The sequence below is a fragment of the Pleurodeles waltl genome, chromosome 4_2 (assembly GCF_031143425.1).
Source record: "Pleurodeles waltl isolate 20211129_DDA chromosome 4_2, aPleWal1.hap1.20221129, whole genome shotgun sequence".
Classification (NCBI taxonomy): domain Eukaryota; kingdom Metazoa; phylum Chordata; class Amphibia; order Caudata; family Salamandridae; genus Pleurodeles; species Pleurodeles waltl.
Window position 1 is genome coordinate 40678288 of NC_090443.1, and position 19074 is coordinate 40697361.

Consider the following 19074-nt stretch of genomic DNA (forward strand, 5'->3'; position numbering starts at 1 on the left):
CACGGCCCCCACTTTTGGCGGCAAGGCTGGAGGGAACAAAGAAAGCAACAAGGAGGAGTCACTGGCCAGTCAGGACAGCCCCTAAGGTGTCCTGAGCTGAAGTGACTCTAACTTTTAGAAATCCTCCATCTTGCAGATGGAGGATTCCCCCAATAGGGTTAGGATTGTGACCCCCTCCCCTTGGGAGGAGGCACAAAGAGGGTGTACCCACCCTCAGGGCTAGTAGCCATTGGCTACTAACCCCCCAGACCTAAACACGCCCTTAAATTTAGTATTTAAGGGCTACCCTGAACCCTAGAAAATTAGATTCCTGCAACTACAAGAAGAAGGACTGCCTAGCTGAAAACCCCTGCAGAGGAAGACCAGAAGACGACAACTGCCTTGGCTCCAGAAACTCACCGGCCTGTCTCCTGCCTTCCAAAGATCCTGCTCCAGCGACGCCTTCCAAAGGGACCAGCGACCTCGACATCCTCTGAGGACTGCCCCTGCTTCGAAAAGACAAGAAACTCCAGAGGACAGCGGACCTGCTCCAAGAAAGGCTGCAACTTTGTTTCCAGCAGCCTTGAAAGAACCCTGCAAGCTCCCCGCAAGAAGCGTGAGACTTGCAACACTGCACCCGGCGACCCCGACTCGGCTGGTGGAGATCCAACACCTCAGGAGGGACCCCAGGACTACTCTGATACTGTGAGTACCAAATCCTGCCCCCCCTGAGCCCCCACAGCGCCGCCTGCAGAGGGAATCCCGAGGCTTCCCCTGACCGCGACTCTTTGAATCCAAAGTCCCGACGCCTGGGAGAGACCCTGCACCCGCAGCCCCCAGGACCTGAAGGACCGGACTTTCACTGGAGAAGTGACCCCCAGGAGTCCCTCTCCCTTGCCCAAGTGGAGGTTTCCCCGAGGAACCCCCCCCTTGCCTGCCTGCAGCGCTGAAGAGATCCCGAGATCTCTCATAGACTAACATTGCGAACCCGACGCCTGTTTCTACACTGCACCCGGCCGCCCCCGCGCTGCTGAGGGTGAAATTTCTGTGTGGGCATGTGTCCCCCCCCGGTGCCCTACAAAACCCCCCTGGTCTGCCCTCCGAAGACGCGGGTACTTACCTGCAAGCAGACCGGAACCGGGGCACCCCCTTCTCTCCATTCTAGCCTATGTGTTTTGGGCACCACTTTGAACTCTGCACCTGACCGGCCCTGAGCTGCTGGTGTGGTGACTTTGGGGTTGCTCTGAACCCCCAACGGTGGGCTACCTTGGACCAAGAACTGACCCCTGTAAGTGTCTTACTTACCTGGTAAAACTAACAAAAACTTACCTCCCCCAGGAACTGTGAAAATTGCACTAAGTGTCCACTTTTAAAACAGCTATTTGTCAATAACTTGAAAAGTATACCTGCAATTTTTATGATTTAAAGTTCCTAAAGTACTTACCTGCAATACCTTTCGAATGAGATATTACATGTAGAATTTGAACCTGTGGTTCTTAAAATAAACTAAGAAAAGATATTTTTCTATACAAAAACCTATTGGCTGGATTTGTCTCTGAGTGTGTGTACCTCATTTATTGTCTATGTGTATGTACAACAAATGCTTAACACTACTCCTTGGATAAGCCTACTGCTCGACCACACTACCACAAAATAGAGCATTAGTATTATCTATTTTTACCACTATTTTACCTCTAAGGGGAACCCTTGGACTCTGTGCATGCTATTCCTTACTTTGAAATAGCACATACAGAGCCAACTTCCTACACTACCCTTTCCTGAACCCTGAAAACAGCTTGCTACCGTTTAATGCTACCTTTTCTTAGACCCTAAAGCATCTTACTACCCATTAATGATAACCTACCGTTAATCCCCCAAAAATACTTAGCATTATCCTTCCCTGAGCCCTACAGACCTCTTATTATCCCTTAATGCTACCCGTCACTGAATCCTAAAAGGCTCTTGTTACCCCTTTATGCTACCCTTTCCTAAACCCTACAGAGTAATTACTATCCTTTAACACTTCTGCCTGCTGATAGCAGGGGGAGCCTAAGGGTAAAATACTTGGAAGAATTAGGCATCCCCCAGTAGTTTCTGATTTCTAAGCTGACCGTCGTGGCCCCACCTGTGTTCCTTGTCATTTTTATTGCCACCTCTTTCTCTGCAATTATCGGTGCCCCACTATTGGGAGCTTCTGGGAAGGTGTTACCAGATGATATCAGGAAGGCTGTTATAAGGTCTTTAATGGCATTGAAACAACATGAAAATGCTTAACTCTTGAAACATTTTTAGGGGATCAGATCAGTAATGGCACTTTCAGGAGTGCGTTCTGCTGATTATTTACAATGGAGCAATGCTTTTTTGCCATTTGGGAAAAATAAGCACTGCCCCTTTAATGTAGTAATTTAGAGAATATCTGAAGCTTTGCTGTTCTAACATAATTTGGTAAAACTGTTACCACAACCAGTTTTTGTTACATTTCTGAAATTTAGAGATGCATATACAAGCATTGTGCACATCTATTCTAGGTTTTTCATAATAATAGTCTGTCTGTAAGCAACTTTCTCTTTTATGTCTGGTTTAATAACACAGCTGTCTGGCTAGTTTTTGCAATTAAAAAATATATATATATAGAGTGGGATTTGGCTTGACTCCAACCATAGGAGTATTACTCTTTTACCTCATGCTCTCAGCTGGGGTTGTATAATTCTGCAGTGTAGGAAGTGCTTCCGTTAGGATGTACAAGGAATTAGTCTAAATCTGAAAAATAAACTCCACTATGTGTCACATTCAGTTTGTTTCTCCTATATGCATACTACACAGAAAGCAACATGTTTCTACTTTTTTCCAGCACTGGCAAAGCCAGTAGGACAGGCTTCAATGTGATAAACAACATTTGTGCAGACAGTGCATGCAAACAGAACTTGTAAATGCCTCTTGTTACATTTGTTGGTAAAATAAAGTCAGACCTGTTGGCTTTCCAAAAAGCATGTTTCATATTTTGTTTCACTTTCATTTAGTAACGGTACATCAGTTAGCGCATCCTTGGCCATTTTCAGTTTACACCAGTCTTCCTGTTACACAGGTTATAGGAAGCTGGCTATCTATGCAGTGTGCCAATGTAGGGACACACTATGCAGGTAGTACAGACGACCCTTGTTGGTAGAGGAGGCTAAAAATAAGCCTATATACTCTTTTGAGGTAGTGTGGGCGAGAAGTTTAGGTTTATCAGAAGCTGCAAGTGGGTGCTGAGTGACCAGTCCGCCGAACCCAAAGGGGGGCTCAAGTCTTGAGTGTTTTGGGCATGCAGGCACACTGTCAGTCCACAGCAGCTCGGGCTGGGGGGGGGGGCGGGGCAGTGGGTGGGGGGGGCGGGGGTGTGCACGTGTGCAGTGGGTCTTTGTCTGCAGAGTTACGTTCCTGGCGACACTTGCAGGTCTTGGTTGCCTGTGAAAAGAGGCTGCAGATGTGGACTAGGGGACCAGTCTGACTGAACCTGAAGGAGGGCTCAGCTCTCAAGAGCCTTGCAACCTCGTTTGCACGGTTAGCTAATTTTGACTTGGGCTGGGCGGCTCTAGTGCAGTGGTGCTTCAAGATGTCGGGTTTTCATGGTTCATTTCTCTTGTGGTTTCGAGGTCCTGCAAAAAGAGGCTGCAGGCAGGGACTAATCTGGCTAAACCCAAAGGTTGGCTAAGCTCTGGCGGGTCTCTGGATCTCCCGGGCACTGTCTGTTCACTCCTCCTCGGGATGTGGGGGCTCTGGTACAGTGTTACCTTGCTCGGCAGGGTCACGCTGGCAGAGACTCTCATGTTGGTCTTTGGTGCCTGCAAACGTGCAGGGAAGCAGCTCCTCTTCTCCAAGGGAGATGTTGCTGGCTAGTTGAAATCGTGGGTCATTCTGCTATAGCTTTTGTAGGTGACACCGCTCTCTGAATAAGCAAGGTCTGTGCATTTGTCGGGGACAGTAGGCATGCTGGCAGGGTAAGCGTCAAGTCAGTTGCTGCTCCTCAGTTCTTGCGTTGTGGGCCCTTCTTTGTTCTTTTTTCTTCTCCAGTCAGACAAATCTGATTTCCTGGTGTCAGGGGGCCGCCGAAATACTTATTTAGGGACATTAAGGGCATTGAGGGGTAGTAGCCAATAGGCTACTTAACCCTGGGGTCACTAAACCTCCTAAATGAACACTTTCTGTGGGGAGTGGGCATCTCTCTGTCCTATAGTTCCTAATTTCACCACAACCAAGATGGTGAAATCCTAGTTTTCATCTTCATTTTAGGTTGCCCACCTTAGGGGTGTGGTAAGCCTGGAGGTGTAGCACGCCTCCTAGCATAGCTAATTTCCTGCCTGTCCTCGTACTAAATGGGTCTCAGGACACTGGCCATCATCCTCCAGGTCTGGGGGAAGCCAGGCTCGCATATTGAAGGCGGTGTGCTCTTTGAAGCTGCCTTACCATGCTAATTTACTAGACTTCCTGCTGGAGGAGGTGTAAACACCTGCCAGAGCAGGCATTGTTTCTGACCTGTGAGAGCAGAGCTCTCGCTTCCTAGGGGATCAGAAAACTGTCTGGTGGCAGGCTGGGCAGGACTAGTGGGTTCAGGGGGTACCTCTGAGGTAACCTCTGGGGTGCATATATTAATAAATCCATCACTGGAATCAGTGTGGGTTTATTAATACAAGGTGTTTGATACCAAACACAATATGTTTTAGTGAAGCCATTATGTAATGGGTTAACTCCTAATGACCAGTGCCCAGTACTCAAGATGGCTTCCCTGTGCACTTGTATTGTCTAGTAATAGAACTATACATCACAGGGGCATATCTGCTCATGAAGATATGTCCTCACATAAAATAAAATGTATCCTGCCTTGGGGCTCAAGGCCGCCCACATTGGTTGGCTGTGTGTGATTTTTATGTGTGGGTCCCTTAGAGTAGCATAAGATATGCTGCAGCCCTTAGGGACCCTCTTTAGTACCCATGCCCTAGGGGGTACCGTTTATTAGGGACTTTGAGGGGTGAAAAAGTCCTTTGCCAATTATGTTGCAGTTAGACATCACATTGTTTTAAGGAAAAAGCACTAGCACTGAGGTCTGGTTGGCCTCAGTGCACTGTCAAAAACCAGCATCCAGTAGCTAAAAAGGGGGCAAAAAGTGGGGGGACAACAGCAACAAAAACCCAGTTTCCTACAAGGCTCAAAGTGTCAAAAATGCAAATTATAGCTGATTTATTTATTTACATTTTTTTTTTTTTTTTTGAACAATTTACGGAACACAGCTTTATATCATTTGTATGGCATTCATGGTGTAAATGTTTTGCAGTAGCAAATCTCTATTACAGTCCCATTCAGTGGGTAATTCTGTTATCTAAGGGTTAGTTCTGGAAGAGTTTGTATGCAAGGTGTTTTTTTTTTTTTTTTTTTCTTTCCTCCCCCTACGCTTTAACAAACAGATCTTTTTATTTGAGAATTTTCACACCTCTTCCAAAAATAAAAAAATCTTGTGAAGTCCAAAACGTGTTACCTCACTTAGCTAAAATCTGCAAAGAGCAGGGGTCAAATTCATATACAGACCCCTGGTGCGGCAAAAATGTTTGATTAGGTGATTCTAACTGACCACTCAAGACATCATGTTCTAAAAGCTCATGGCTGCCTTTTCGGAAACATTTTTAATGACTTTATTTCACTATATAATTGCCATGCATCTTTAATCTATGGTGATTTAAAAAACAACAAAAAAGCCCCAACTGCTGCAATATGACCAGTTACCACAATTACCATTTTGCTCATTGAAGACTTTAGTTATTTTTTTCATGTTTTGCTTTTAGTTCATCGGACAAAAGTGTTAAGGTGTGGGATGTTGCTTCCAGGACGTGTAGCCACACTTTCTTTGATCATCAGGATCAGGTATGCTTTGAATTTTATCTGTTTATTTCCTTTTGTTTGTTTTTGGTCCTGGGACTCTTGGCTTTGGAAAGTGCTAGCAGCATCTTCTGGAGCCTGCAGTTGAAGTGTTTGGTTCACTTTTAGCTCCAAGATGGCCACTCATCTCATCTTGAGCACCTCATTACTTTCCATTTTGATATTTTATTGCATCAGGGAAAGTATGGTGTGCATAGAAATATTATTTTTCCCCATTGACAATGATATGGAATTGTTTATGATGCTTATGGGTGCGTTTTGGGTCATTGCAGTTCTGTACCTGTGAAGAGCTACTCAATGGAGAACCGTTCCGTATAGCCCCTATTAAAAAAAAAAAAAAAAACATGGGGAGAGGTCATAGTAAATATGTCCTCTCTGTAGCTGTAAAATGGTGCATACCAGGAATGGTTGTACAAGTAGTTCTGTGTTATATAGCCCTTGTATAGCATACAGTTGTCCCTACTTTGACATTGTAATGATCAACACTTTCTGGAGTGATTGCAGGCAGGCCCTTATGTTTGATTGGGAGAATGTGTGGTTGTAATGGACCTACGTGAGAAGATTTAGGTTTAAAGCATGAATTCCTGACAATCGGCCCAGTCATGCCAATGCAAAAATAGTGTTGTTTTTGTCAATGTTCAAAGGTTAGTAAAACTGGATAGCGCTTGCCTCTCATGCAGCATTTTTTTCAGGTACATGAAAAATGTAATTCTAGCATGGTGGGGGTTCTCCCACAGCCCAAACTATTTGAATCAAAACTCTTGCTGTGAAGCATCAGGAAAGCTTGGGAGGCTTTAGGGTGAAGCATGCTAGGAGTCCTCCAGTGTATAGGGCAGTTTGTTTGTTTGTGTGCTTTATTGTGAAGTAGGTTTCTTTGATAGATTTGTCTGTGGTATAGACCAGAGTTTGTTTATGCAGGGGTCTGAACCTTAGAGTGAAGTTTGTATGCATTTCTGAAAGATAAGGTTGCTTTGCATTTTTTCTTATGCACAGTGGTTGGAAGTTCCAAAATTTGCTGTCCTAGAGATAAAAAAAATAGCTACTTCATTTCTATAGCACTTTTAGTCAAATTTCTTTGGGTGTCAGCAAATTATGCACAGTGATACAAAGGTAATCAGATGAGAAACATAAAGCCAAAGAAGGATCCCAAACTCTCTGGTAATGGAATCCAGGAGTTTAAGATGCAAAAATGCCTGAGTTTTGACGTTTGGATCCATTGTATTTTGTTTAAGAGAAGTGTTGTTGCTCTTGGGTAAAGCCTCTTTGATTAGTCTAGGTAAGTGAGTAGGGCTGCTGTCATTTAGACTCAGTGTATAATATCTTCATAGGAAAAAGTACCTGTAAGGATTCTGGGCATATTCATCGATTTCAGTAGGATCTGTATTTCGGGTTTCAAAGTTAGGTCCATGTTTAGGGGCATTCTTGAATGTTTTTACAATATCTATTTAGCACGCCATGACTGGGTATATTATGCATGTTTCAGTTTCTACATCCAATTTTTGTTTTGTGTGGATGTTTCTTATAAATTGCCTGGGGTGAAGGTTTACTGAATATCCTGTTGTAGCGACATAGGGTTGGTAATGCTATACGAGCAGTCTGCCCTGGTAGACCTTTCGGAAAGACGTATGTTATTAAAATCCAATCTTTCCTTGCCCTATCGTGTGTGTTAAATACGCTTTTCAAAGAGGTTTTTCTTTGTACAGTAATATAGTAATGATGGAAATGTGTGCATGCATGCCACAAACCTAAATATTTATTGGAGCTTTATAAAGTGTATGACTTTCTACTTACATGGTCAACATTTAAACAACTATAAATGGGTAAAAGGCTGAGTTTGCCGACTGGGATTCTAAATGTGCTCTGCTTTAATGCTTGAGCTACTCTGCCAGCTGCCCAACACTTCGTCTGATCCAAGTCCATTGTTGCTTCCAAAGTGTGCAATTGCAGGTAGGCATTCAGTCATTTTTTTTTTTCTTTTTCTTTTAGGTTTGGGGCGTGCAGTACAACAGCAATGGTTCAAAAATCGTGTCTGTCGGAGATGACCAGGAGATCCATGTCTATGACTGCCCAATATAAGACTGTTATATTCAGACTTGTCACCGCATCCATGTGGATGCAACTTATTTTTTTATATAAAAGGTCTTGTCATTTAGTGCTTGGTGCCACAAGGACTCGCATGTTTTTGTTCCATAATAAACCAATACGACTGGCAAGAATACCTGTGTGGTGTCCCCAAGTAGACCACAGAGATCTGCTTTGCTGTTGGAGGCATTCATTTGTGGTTACTGTAGTAGTAATTATTCGTGTAATCTTCAGTCTTTTGATAATATGAACTTGCAGTGGATCTTGTATTGCAGCAATGTACTACAAACTGAGAAACTGGTCTGCTGTGTTGTGGAACTAGCTTCGAAGATCTTTAACTAAGGATGTGGCTTGCTGTTTACAGGTGGAGTTTCTGAGATTAAAGTGACCTGCTATCTGCCTATTACTTTTCTGCAACCTCGAAGACAAAAACTACAGCCACATTCTTAAGTCTGTCTATCACATGCAATCTAAGAAATAACTTGTCTAGGTAGCACTTGGCTCTCTGGCCACACTCTCTATATCTTGGTCACCCATGGAATTGCCCTGTTGTCCAGTGCCTTAGTCTGTAAGACTAGTGTTCGAAGAATGATTAGGAGTGGGTGATAGATTCCGTCAACCTCTGCATTGCATTTTTTGTATTGCGCGCAGCTTGCCAGCAGTAAATTGGCGAGTGAGATTTGTCATCCCTTAGCATGATTTTCGGATGCTAGGGTGGCACCTGGTGAGATTTTCTCACCCCAAACAGTTGCGACCATTTGCCGTGAGAAAACTACTGCTCGATTAGAAAATCTACTTGAGTGGCAACAAAAATCAACTCTAGCAGCAGCTCCCTCTGGCATGCTATGTGGTGCCTTTCACACTGATTTTTTAGCGCAAAACGAGCTCCCCACTCTAAAAATCAGTAGGTGCAGTGCGATGTGCCGTTTTCTGCCCATTCACGTAACTCTGCATAATCTAGCTGGGTTTTCATGTAACACAGTGAGTTCCACAGACACCTATGAAGGATAGCAACTTCATCTTAAATTTTCACTACTTATACCATATTTGGAAGAATTCACATATGTTTCTGACATGAAATCAGCAAGTGAGTCGGAGTAAGACACAATACTATCTGTGATTCCTATTTTATAATTGGAATGATACCACCCGCCACGCCCAGGGTGAATGCTTTTCTCCCTCTCTAACTATTATTGTGGTTTCATTTACAGTATGTCATAGGAGTACATCCTTACGGACAGACACACATATGCAGCACCGTCATTTTATTAAGGTAAAATATTGTATGCCTTAAACCTCAAATTTCCAACATTAAAGCCCTCTGAATTTTTTGTTCAAGTGTCACATGCTAAACATACTCCTAGAGATGGTGCCAAAGAGAGTGACTGAGTAGCCAACTCTTGCACCCCTAAAAGGGTACAATATTTAGCAACCTTATTTTTTAAAATAATTCTGTGTGTTTTCTTCCTCCCAAATCAAGCTTTACTTTTCAGTGTTGGTTGCTGGGTAAGTGTGATGTCTCTTCTTCTCAGTCTTCTGCAATACCTTCTGACAGTCATTGTTAAGACAAAGCAGACTAAAGTTTGAGTCTCAGAAGCCACCACATTATGTTCAACCTTGTCTCTCAAAAAACCCTTTTGGCCAGTGAGGAAATGCATGTGTCCCACCGTCTACCAGGGGCTGTATTACACACAGTACCCCAGGGGTGCAGCAGGCGTGTGCACCCATTTTATTTTTTGCAACCTCGAGGCACTGAGTATTACAGAAGGGGCCACAGATGCTTGTGTGGCCCCTTCTGTAACTCTGATAGAGCTGGCGCACATAAAGCACCAGTGCTATCTTGAGAGGGTGTTGTCCCATTTGCATGGAGTATGGTCCCTTGCAAATGTGGGAATCACTTTACCTCTATGCCCTTGTCCTCATGCGTACAAAGAGACAAAGAAGGTGCACTGACAGTTGTAGGAAGCTGGCTCTTTATATGGTATACCAAAATGAGGTATACCATGCAGAGAGTCCAGTGGTTCCATTATAAGTGGACAGGGGCTTGCTTTAGCAATCCCAAGGTGCTCTCTTAAGGGGTAGCGTGGTCGAGCAACCTGGGCTTATCAGAGAAGAGTGTTACACATTTTCTATAGGCAGACAGTCAATAAATGATACACACAACTCAATAAGGAGATCACTCCAATTTATAAAAATAATAGGTATGCTTATATATGTTTAGGCACCAGAATCAATCTGATCAGGTAAGTACGTTTTGCAATAGAAATTATCACAAGTGTGAAAAGTCTACACTTTATGCAATTTTCTGAAGCTGCAATGTTACCCTGTGAGAGAAAACATATACAGCAAACAGGTGCTCCTCAGCAACTTAAAGGACCAATCTTCTAAGGTGAGTAAAGGGCAGGGTCCTAGGCCACACCAAGTCACCTCAGGGCGGCACTAGGGTGGCCGGGTGCATTGGTGTAGTTCAGCATCAGGTGCCCCGTTGAAGTCAATGGGGATTGGTCCGGTCAAAAAGGTGTCTGGGACAGTCTGGTTTCCATCACCCGTGGCGTTCGCGGTAGAGGGGGCCTGCGGAAAGAGGCTGCAGGAGTGGATTGGGGGTCCAGTCCACACTAACCAACCAGTGGGCTCAGATCTCATGGAGTACTGGGACATAAGGACACCTTTGATCCTCTTCTCCTCGGTCTGAGCAGCCGGGGGTAGTGGTGTGGTGGGCTGTCGGGCTCCCTTCACCACGGGCAGTGGCAGTAGAGGGGGCCTGCTGAAAGAAGCTGTAGGGAAGTTCACAATGGGTGAACTCAAAGTGGCTTAGTCTCTGCAGCGCTTGGGAACCACACTGACACAGTTGGCCCACTTCAGTTCAGGCTAGGAGGCGCGGGTGCAGTGGTACCATCCGCTGTCAAGTTTTGGCGGTCCGAGAGTCTCTCAGTTCTCCTTGGGATGCCTGCAAGATGCAGGGGAGCAGTTCCGCTACTTCATGGGAGTTCCTGGATCTTGGGTGAAGGCTTCAGTCCTCCAGGGTATTTAAAGGCACAAGCAGCTGCAGGATTAGGCGTCTTTGTTGCAGTTGTCAAAGTCAGCTGGCAAGAGTCAGTCACTGGTCTTCAGTTTTTTTTTTCATCTCTGTAGTGTCGTCCTCCTTTCAGGTGGGCAGGATCTGATCTGATATTCTGGTGTCAGGGGCACCTCTAAATACTGAATTTAGGGGAGTGTAGGGTAGTAGCCAATGGGCTACTTATCCCTGGGGCTACTATGCCCCCTAAATGACCACTTCCTTTGGGAAGTGGGCATAGCCCTGTCCCAGAGTTCCTAGTTCTGCCATCTCCAAGATGGCAAACTTTTACATTTAGTGTCCACATCAGGTAGCTCACCTTAGGTGTGAAACTGACCTGAGGGCAGACACGCCTCCCTGACTACTAATTTTCTCGCCTGTCCAGGTTCCAAATGGGCCCTGGATCAGGGGTTTAGTATCATCTCTGGGAAGCCAGATCTGCATACCACGGGAGGTGGGCTTTTTGAAGCCCCTTAACTTGGATTGCAGATTTGCAGGCGTTCCATTTGGGAAGGGTGTGTTCACATCCCTGCCAGAGCAGGCTTTGTTCCTGACCACCCAAGAGCGGAGGCTGTCACCCATAGGTGTCAGAAACATGTCTGTTGGTGGCAAGCTGGTTTAGAGTAGTTGGCCAGCACAACAGCAGTTGGTAGGTTTTTCAGGGGGGACCTCTAAGGTACCCGCTGGGTGCATGTATTAATGAATCCATTACTGGATTCAGCAAGGGTTTATTAATACAAGATGTTTGCTTCACTTGAACTGATGATGTTTGGTATCAATGTAGCTGGGGAACTCTTATTGACTGGTGTCCAACACATGTACTTAAAATGGCATCCCTGATCACTTACTCACTAGAAAAAGACTGGCTGCTTCAAAATGCGGGTCCTCCTTTCACTGAAAAGCTGCCTCTAAGGCAACACATTACTTGTTGTAGGCACACTACCCGTTTGTGCCCGGCTCATCCATTTAAAGATTTGCCATGGCATAAACAGACAGTGCACCTGTTAACGTAGGACTGGCCCAAATGTCCATTTTTTCATCTTGGTGTTTGTATGGTGCCAAATGTGCATCTTTAACGTAGATTTCATATAAATGAATTGTTGTGTATCATTCATCTGAAGAAAGTAAAGAATTATTACCTCAATCAGGTTAAGTCATTTATCTGCTAGCTTTACCAAAACTAGTTTTTCTGCGGGCAGAAATCCAGTGAGATTTGAAAGAACCATGCAGATTGTTTTGTTCACGAAAGCAAGCATCTTATGTCACGCACCCTATAAATTACATTAAGGAATATCAGCCTGCCAGCCTTGGAATAACATTACACAGAATTTACACTCTTGATCTCACAGTTCGTTCGTTAATGCGGTGCTGGCCCACTGGAGACCCCAAATAAACAACTGTAACATGTTGTGGACTGTAGTAGCAATACAGAGCCACTGAAGAGAAGATCACATTTGTTTTAGGATTTACTTCCAGAAGTCTAACTTTCACTGCTAAACCTTCCCCCAGACCTAAGCCTTTTTTGGGGGCTATTTGGGGTAGTTTGCGCTCAGGCCTCTATACCTTTGTCTATGTAAGCTATCCACGCCAAATCTGTGTGCTATTGTTTCAAACATCCTATAGATTTATAAGGTATCCAGGATTTGTGAATTTGCAGAAGGGGATTGAGAAATTAACCAAAATATTGCCAGATATTTTGGGTGGTGGGAGGGTGGTGTGAAAAAAGTGCTGCAGAAGAAAGTGTCTGTTTTTCTTCCTGTAAATGGCTTCAACAAAAAGTTTGTGGTGCTAAAATCACCATCTTCCCAGCTTTCAGGAACAGGCAGACTTGTTTCAGAAAACCACATTTTCTACCAGAATTTTGGCAAATTTACTGGAGATAAGCCATTTGCCCTATGTTTTGTGCTTTCAAGCTCCTTCCAGTTTGTGGTGAGAATGGGTATGAACTCCATGGTGAGTCCCAGAAAGCTATACATTTTTTAAAACTAGAGAAAACTTTGAATTTGGCAAGGGGTCATTTGTGTAGATCCTTCTAGGTTTTCCCAAAGAAAGCAAGTGTTTGAAATAAAAAATATTGAAAATTAGTAGGAATAAAACAGACATTTGTCACAATGTTTTCATTTGTAACTTCTCATCCCGATGGCCAGTTCACAAAAGCTATATACCAATACGTCTGTTAAACTCCTCTTGTGGGGATATGTAGGGTTTGTGGGTTTTACAAGAACTCGAGGTACCCACATCCAGTAACTGGGCTGCACCTTGCAATGGTTTTTCATTGTATACTGGGTATAGCGCAATTCACATGGTAAAATATAAATAGTGAAAAATAGGTATCAAGGAAACCTATGTATTCCCAAATTGGGCACACAATATGGAGTTTAGTTGCAGGGGTTATTTGCACATCTCTGAATTTGTGGGTACCCAGACTAGCATGTGATTTGGAGGGTATTTCTCAAAATTCTTTCTTACACATTGTTGTACGTTTTGAAGGTGGAAATGCAGAGAAACACAATAGGTAATAGCACTTGTTCTACTATTCTGTGTTCCCCAAAGTCTCCTAATAAAAACGGTTCCCCACTTGTGTGGGTAGGCCTAGTGCCCAGTGACTGTAAGCGGCCCAAAACACAACATGGTTACTGTAAGGAAATGCCTCCTTGGCATGGTTACCCCCTGACTTTTTGCCTTTGCTGATGCTATGTTTTGAATTGAAAGTGTGCTGAGGCCTGCTAACCAGGCCCCAGCACCAGTGTTCTTTCCCTAACCTGTACTTTTGATTCCACAATTGGCACACCCTGGCATCCAGGTAAGTCCCTTGTAACTGGTACCCCTGGTACCAAGGGCCCTGATGCCAGGGAAGGTCTCTAAGGGCTGCAGCATATCTTATGCCACCCTGGGGACCCCTCACTCAGCACAGACACACTGCTTGCCAGCTTGTGTGTGCTGGTGAGAACAAAACGAGTAAGTCGACATGGCACTCCCCTCAGGCTGCCATGCCAACCTCACACTGCCTATGCAGTATAGATAAGTCACCCCTCTAGTAGGCCTTACAACCCTAAGGCAGGGTGCACTATACCATAGGTGAGGGCACCAGTGCATGAGTACTGTGCCCCTACAGTGTCTAAGCCAAACCTTAGACATTGTAATTGCAGGGTAGCCATAAGAGTATATGGTCTGGGAGTCTGTCAAACACGGACTCCACAACACCATAATGGCTACACTGAAAACTGGGAAGTTTGGTATCAAACTTCTCAGCACAATAAATGCACACTGATGCCAGTGTACATTTTATTGTGAAATACACCCCAGAGGGCACCTTAGAGGTGCCCCCTGAAACCTTAACCGACTATCTGTGTAGGCTGACTGGTTCCAGCAGCCTGCCCCAACCGAGACATGTTGCTGGCCCCATGGGGAGAGTGCCTTTGTCACTCTGAGGCCAGTAACAAAGCCTGCACTGGGTGGAGATGCTAACACCTCCCCCAGGCAGGAGCTGTAACACCTGGCGGTGAGCCTCAAAGGCTTACCCCCTTTGTTCCAGCACCACAGGGCACTCCAGCTAGTGGAGTTGCCCGCCTCCTTCGGTCACGGCCCCACTTTTGGCGGCAAGGCCGGAGGAGATAATGAGAATAACAAGGAGTCACTGACCAGTCAGGACAGCCCCTAAGGTGTCCTGAGCTGAAGTGACTAACTTTTAGAAATCCTCCATCTTGCAGATGGAGGATTCCCCCAATAGGGATAGGAATGTGACCCCCTCCCCTTGGGAGGAGGCACAAAGAGGGTGTACCCACCCTCAGGGCTAGTAGCCATTGGCTACTAACCCCCCAGACCTAAACACGCCCTTAAATTTAGTATTTAAGCGCTTCCCTGAACCTAAGAATTTAGATTCCTGAAACTACAAGAAGAAGAGGACTGCTGAGCTGAAAAACCCCTGCAGAAGAAGAACAGAAGACACCAACTGCTTTGGCCCCAGTCCTACCGGCCTGTCTCCTGCCTTCCAAAGAAACCTGCTCCAGCGACGCTTTCCAAAGGACCAGCGACCTCTGAATCCTCAGAGGACTGCCCTGCTTCAAGAAAGACAAGAAACTCCTGAGGACAGCGGCCCTGCTCCAAAAAGACTGCAACTTTGTTTCAAAGGAGCAGATTTAAAGACCCCTGCAACTCCCCGCAAGAAGCGTGAGACTTGCAACACTGCACCCGGCGACCCCGACTCGACTGGTGGAGAACCAACACCTCAGGGAGGACCCTCCGGCGACTCCGAGACTGTGAGTAACCAAAGTTGTCCCCCTTGAGCCCCCACAGCGACGCCTGCAGAGGGAATCCCGAGGCTCCCCCTGACCGCGACTGCCTGAACTCTAATTTCCCGACGGCTGGAAAAGACCCTGCACCCGCAGCCCCCAGCACCTGAAGGATCAGAACTCCAGGGCAGGAGTGACCCCCAGGAGGCCCTCTCCCTTGCCCAGGTGGTGGCTACCCCGAGGAGCCCCCCCCCTTGCCTGCCTGCATCGCTGAAGAGACCCCTTGGTCTCTCATTGAAAACCATTGAAAACCATTGAAAACCCGACGCGTGTTTGCACACTGCACCCGGCCGCCCCCGCGCTGCTGAGGGTGTACTTTTTGTGCTGACTTGTGTCCCCCCCGGTGCCCCACAAAACCCCCCTGGTCTGCCGTCTGAAGACGCGGGTACTTACACTAGATGGTTGGATTCAAGGCAGTGGTGTAAGTAATTATGAAGGGCTGTACAATTTATTTGTGAAAGAACACCTATTAAGTAATTGTTTCAATGATAAACTGCATCAGCATCTGGTAGACCTAGGACCAATTTCTCCCCAAGAATTGGGAAAGAAGGCGGACCATTGGGTCAAGACTAGGGTGTCCAAAACTTCCACAGGGGGTGACCAAAAGAAAGGGGTCACAAAACCTCCCCCAGGGAAGAGTGGTGAGACAGCCAAAAACAAAAATAGTAAAGAGTCTTCTACAGGCCCCCAAAAACCTGCACAGGAGGGTGGGCCCAGAGCCTCTTCACAAACCGATTTTGGGTACAAGGGCAAAAACTTTGATCCCAAAAAGGCCTGGTGTCGTAGCTGTAATCAGCCTGGACACCAAACTGGAGACAAGGCCTGTCCCCAGAAAAATACCACTTCTAACTCCACTCCAGCTAAAACTGGAATGGCCAGTCTACAAGTGGGATCAACAGTGTGCCCAGAGCAAATCAGGTGTCACACTGAAGCTACATTAGTCTCTGAGGGTGGGGTGGATTTAGCCACACTGGCTGCCTGGCCTCCTAACATGAAAAAATACAGGCAGCAGCTCTTAATTAATGGGACAAGTGTAGAAGGCCTGAGGGATACAGGTGCCAGTGTCACCATGGTGACAGAGAAACTGGTTTCCCCTGGTCAATACCTGGCTGGACAAACTTATCCAGTCACCAACGCTGACAATCAGACTAAAGTACATCCCATGGCTATGGTAACTTTAGAGTGGGGAGGGGTCAATGGCCTGAAACAGGTGGTGGTCTCCTCAAATATCCCAGTAGACTGTTTGCTTGGAAATGACCTGGAGTCCTCAGCATGGGCTGAGGTAGAACTGAAACCCCATGCAGCCATGCTGGGTAACCCTGAACTGGTGTGTGTCAAGACAAGGGCACAGTGCAAGGCTCAGGGTGAAAAAATAGAGCTGGAGTCTGGAAAAAGGCCCAGCCTACCAAGAGACAAGGAAAGTCAGCTGGGAAACCAACTGCAACACAACACCAAAAAGAGAACCTCTCTTCTCAGGAAGAAGTTCTGCCCTCTGAGGGAACTGAGCCTATGGAGCTGGAACCTTATCAGGTTGAGCTCTTGGGCCCAGGGGGACCCTCAAGGGAAGAGTTGTGTAAGGGACAAGAAACCTGTCCCTCTCTTGAAGGCCTTAGGCAGCAAGCTGCTGAAGAGTCCAATGGCAAGAAAACTGGAACACATAGGGTCTATTGGGAAGATGGACTCCTGTACACTGAGGCAAGAGATCCCAAACCTGGTGCCACTAGGAGAGTGGTAGTGCCTCAGAGGTTCAGAGAGTTTATTCTGACCTTAGCCCATGATATTCCCCTTGCTGGGCATTTGGGACAAACCAAGACGTGGGAGAGGTTAGTCAACCACTTCTACTGGCCCAATATGTCCCAGAAAGTTAAGGAGTTTTGTGTCTCCTGTACCACCTGTCAAGCCAGTGGTAAGACAGGTGGACATCCAAAGGCCCCCCTCATTCCACTTCCAGTGGTGGGGGTCCCCTTTGAAAGAGTGGGTGTGGACATAGTGGGTCCACTTGAACCTCCCACAGCCTCAGGAAATATGTACATCCTAGTAGTAGTGGATCATTCTACTAGGTATCCTGAAGCTATTCCCCTTAGGTCGACTACTGCCCCTGCAGTAGCCAAGGCCTTCATTGGTATCTTTACCAGAGTGGGTTTCCCTAAGGAGGTGGTGTCTGACAGAGGTACCAACTTCATGTCAGCATACCTGAAACACATGTGGAATGAGTGTGGAGTGACTTATAAATTCACTGCACCCTATCATCCACAAACTAATGGCCTTGTTGAGAGATTCAACAAGACATTAAAGGGCATGATCATGGGGCTCCCAGAAAAACTCAAAAGGAGACGGGATGTTCTCTTGCCATGTCTGCTTTTCGCTTACAGAGAGGTGCCTCAGAAGGGAGTAGGATTCTCACCCTTTGAACTTCTGTTTGGCCACCCTGTAAGGGGACCACTAGCTCTTGTGAAAGAAGGCTGGGAGAGACCTCTTCATGAGCCTAAACAAGACATAGTGGACTATGTACTTGGCCTTCGCTCAAGGATGGCAGAGTACATGGAAAAGGCAAGTAAAAACCTTGAGGCCAGCCAACAGCTCCAGAAGTTTTGGTATGACCAAAAGGCTGCACTGGTTGAATTTCAACCAGGGCAGAAAGTCTGGGTTTTGGAGCCTGTGGCTCCCAGGGCACTTGAGGACAAATGGAGTGGCCCTTACCCAGTGCTAGAGAGGAAGAGTCAGGTCACCTACCTGGTGGACCTGGGCACAAGCAGGAGCCCCAAGAGGGTGATCCATGTGAACCGCCTTAAGCTCTTCCATGACAGGGCTGATGTAAATCTGTTAATGGTAACAGATGAGGATCAGGAAGCTGAGAGTGAGCCTCTCCCTGATCTTCTGTCATCAAACCCTAATGATGGCTGAGTAGATGGAGTGATCTATTCAGACACCCTCTCTAGCCAACAGCAATCTGACAGTAGGAAGGTCCTGCAACAGTTTGCTGAGCTCTTTTCCCTAACCCCTGGTCAGACACACCTGTGTACCCATGATGTGGACACAGGAGACAGCATGCCTGTCAAAAACAAAATATTCAGACAGTCTGACCAAGTTAAGGAAAGCATCAAGGTGGAAGTCCACAAGATGCTGGAATTGGGAGTAATTGAGCACTCTGACAGCCCCTGGGCTAGCCCAGTGGTCTTAGTCCCCAAACCTCACACCAAAGATGGAAAGAGAGAGATGAGGTTTTGTGTGGACTACAGAGGACTTAATTCTGTCACCAAGACAGATGCCCATCCCATTCCTAGAGCTGATGAGCTGATAGACAAATTAGGTGCTGCCAAATTCTTAAGTACCTTTGACTTAACAGCAGGGTACTGGCAAATCAAAATGGCACCTGGAGCAAAACAAAAGACAGCCTTCTCCACACCTGATGGGCATTATCAGTTCACTGTTATGCCCTTTGGTTTAAAGAATGCCCCTGCCACCTTCCAAAGGTTGGTGAATCAAGTCCTTGCTGGCTTGGAGTCCTTTAGTGCAGCATATCTTGACGATATTGCTGTCTTTAGCTCCAACTGGCAGGATCACCTGGTCCACCTGAAGAAGGTTTTGAAGGCTCTGCAATCTGCAGGCCTCTCTATCAAGGCATCCAAATGCCAGATAGGGCAGGGAACTGTGGTTTACTTGGGACACCTTGTAGGTGGAGGCCAAGTTCAGCCACTCCAGCCTAAGATCCAGACTATTCTGGACTGGGCAGCTCCAAAAACCCAGACTCAAGTC

The 19074-nt window shown here is 46.1% G+C and overlaps 1 protein-coding gene across 2 annotated transcripts in view; it reads left to right on the plus strand.

Annotated features, from left to right (window-relative positions):
* Window positions 1–8105, plus strand: part of SKIC8 (SKI8 subunit of superkiller complex) — a 40165-nt gene extending 32060 nt beyond the window's left edge. For both annotated transcript variants that reach the window (XM_069230548.1, XM_069230549.1), the window contains exons 10-11: window positions 5796–5874; window positions 7876–8105. In XM_069230548.1, coding sequence (XP_069086649.1) covers window positions 5796–5874; window positions 7876–7965 — 169 coding nt within the window. In that variant the 3' untranslated portion in view covers window positions 7966–8105. The remainder of the gene's footprint in view (window positions 1–5795; window positions 5875–7875) is intronic.
* Window positions 8106–19074: the final 10969 nt, after the last annotated feature.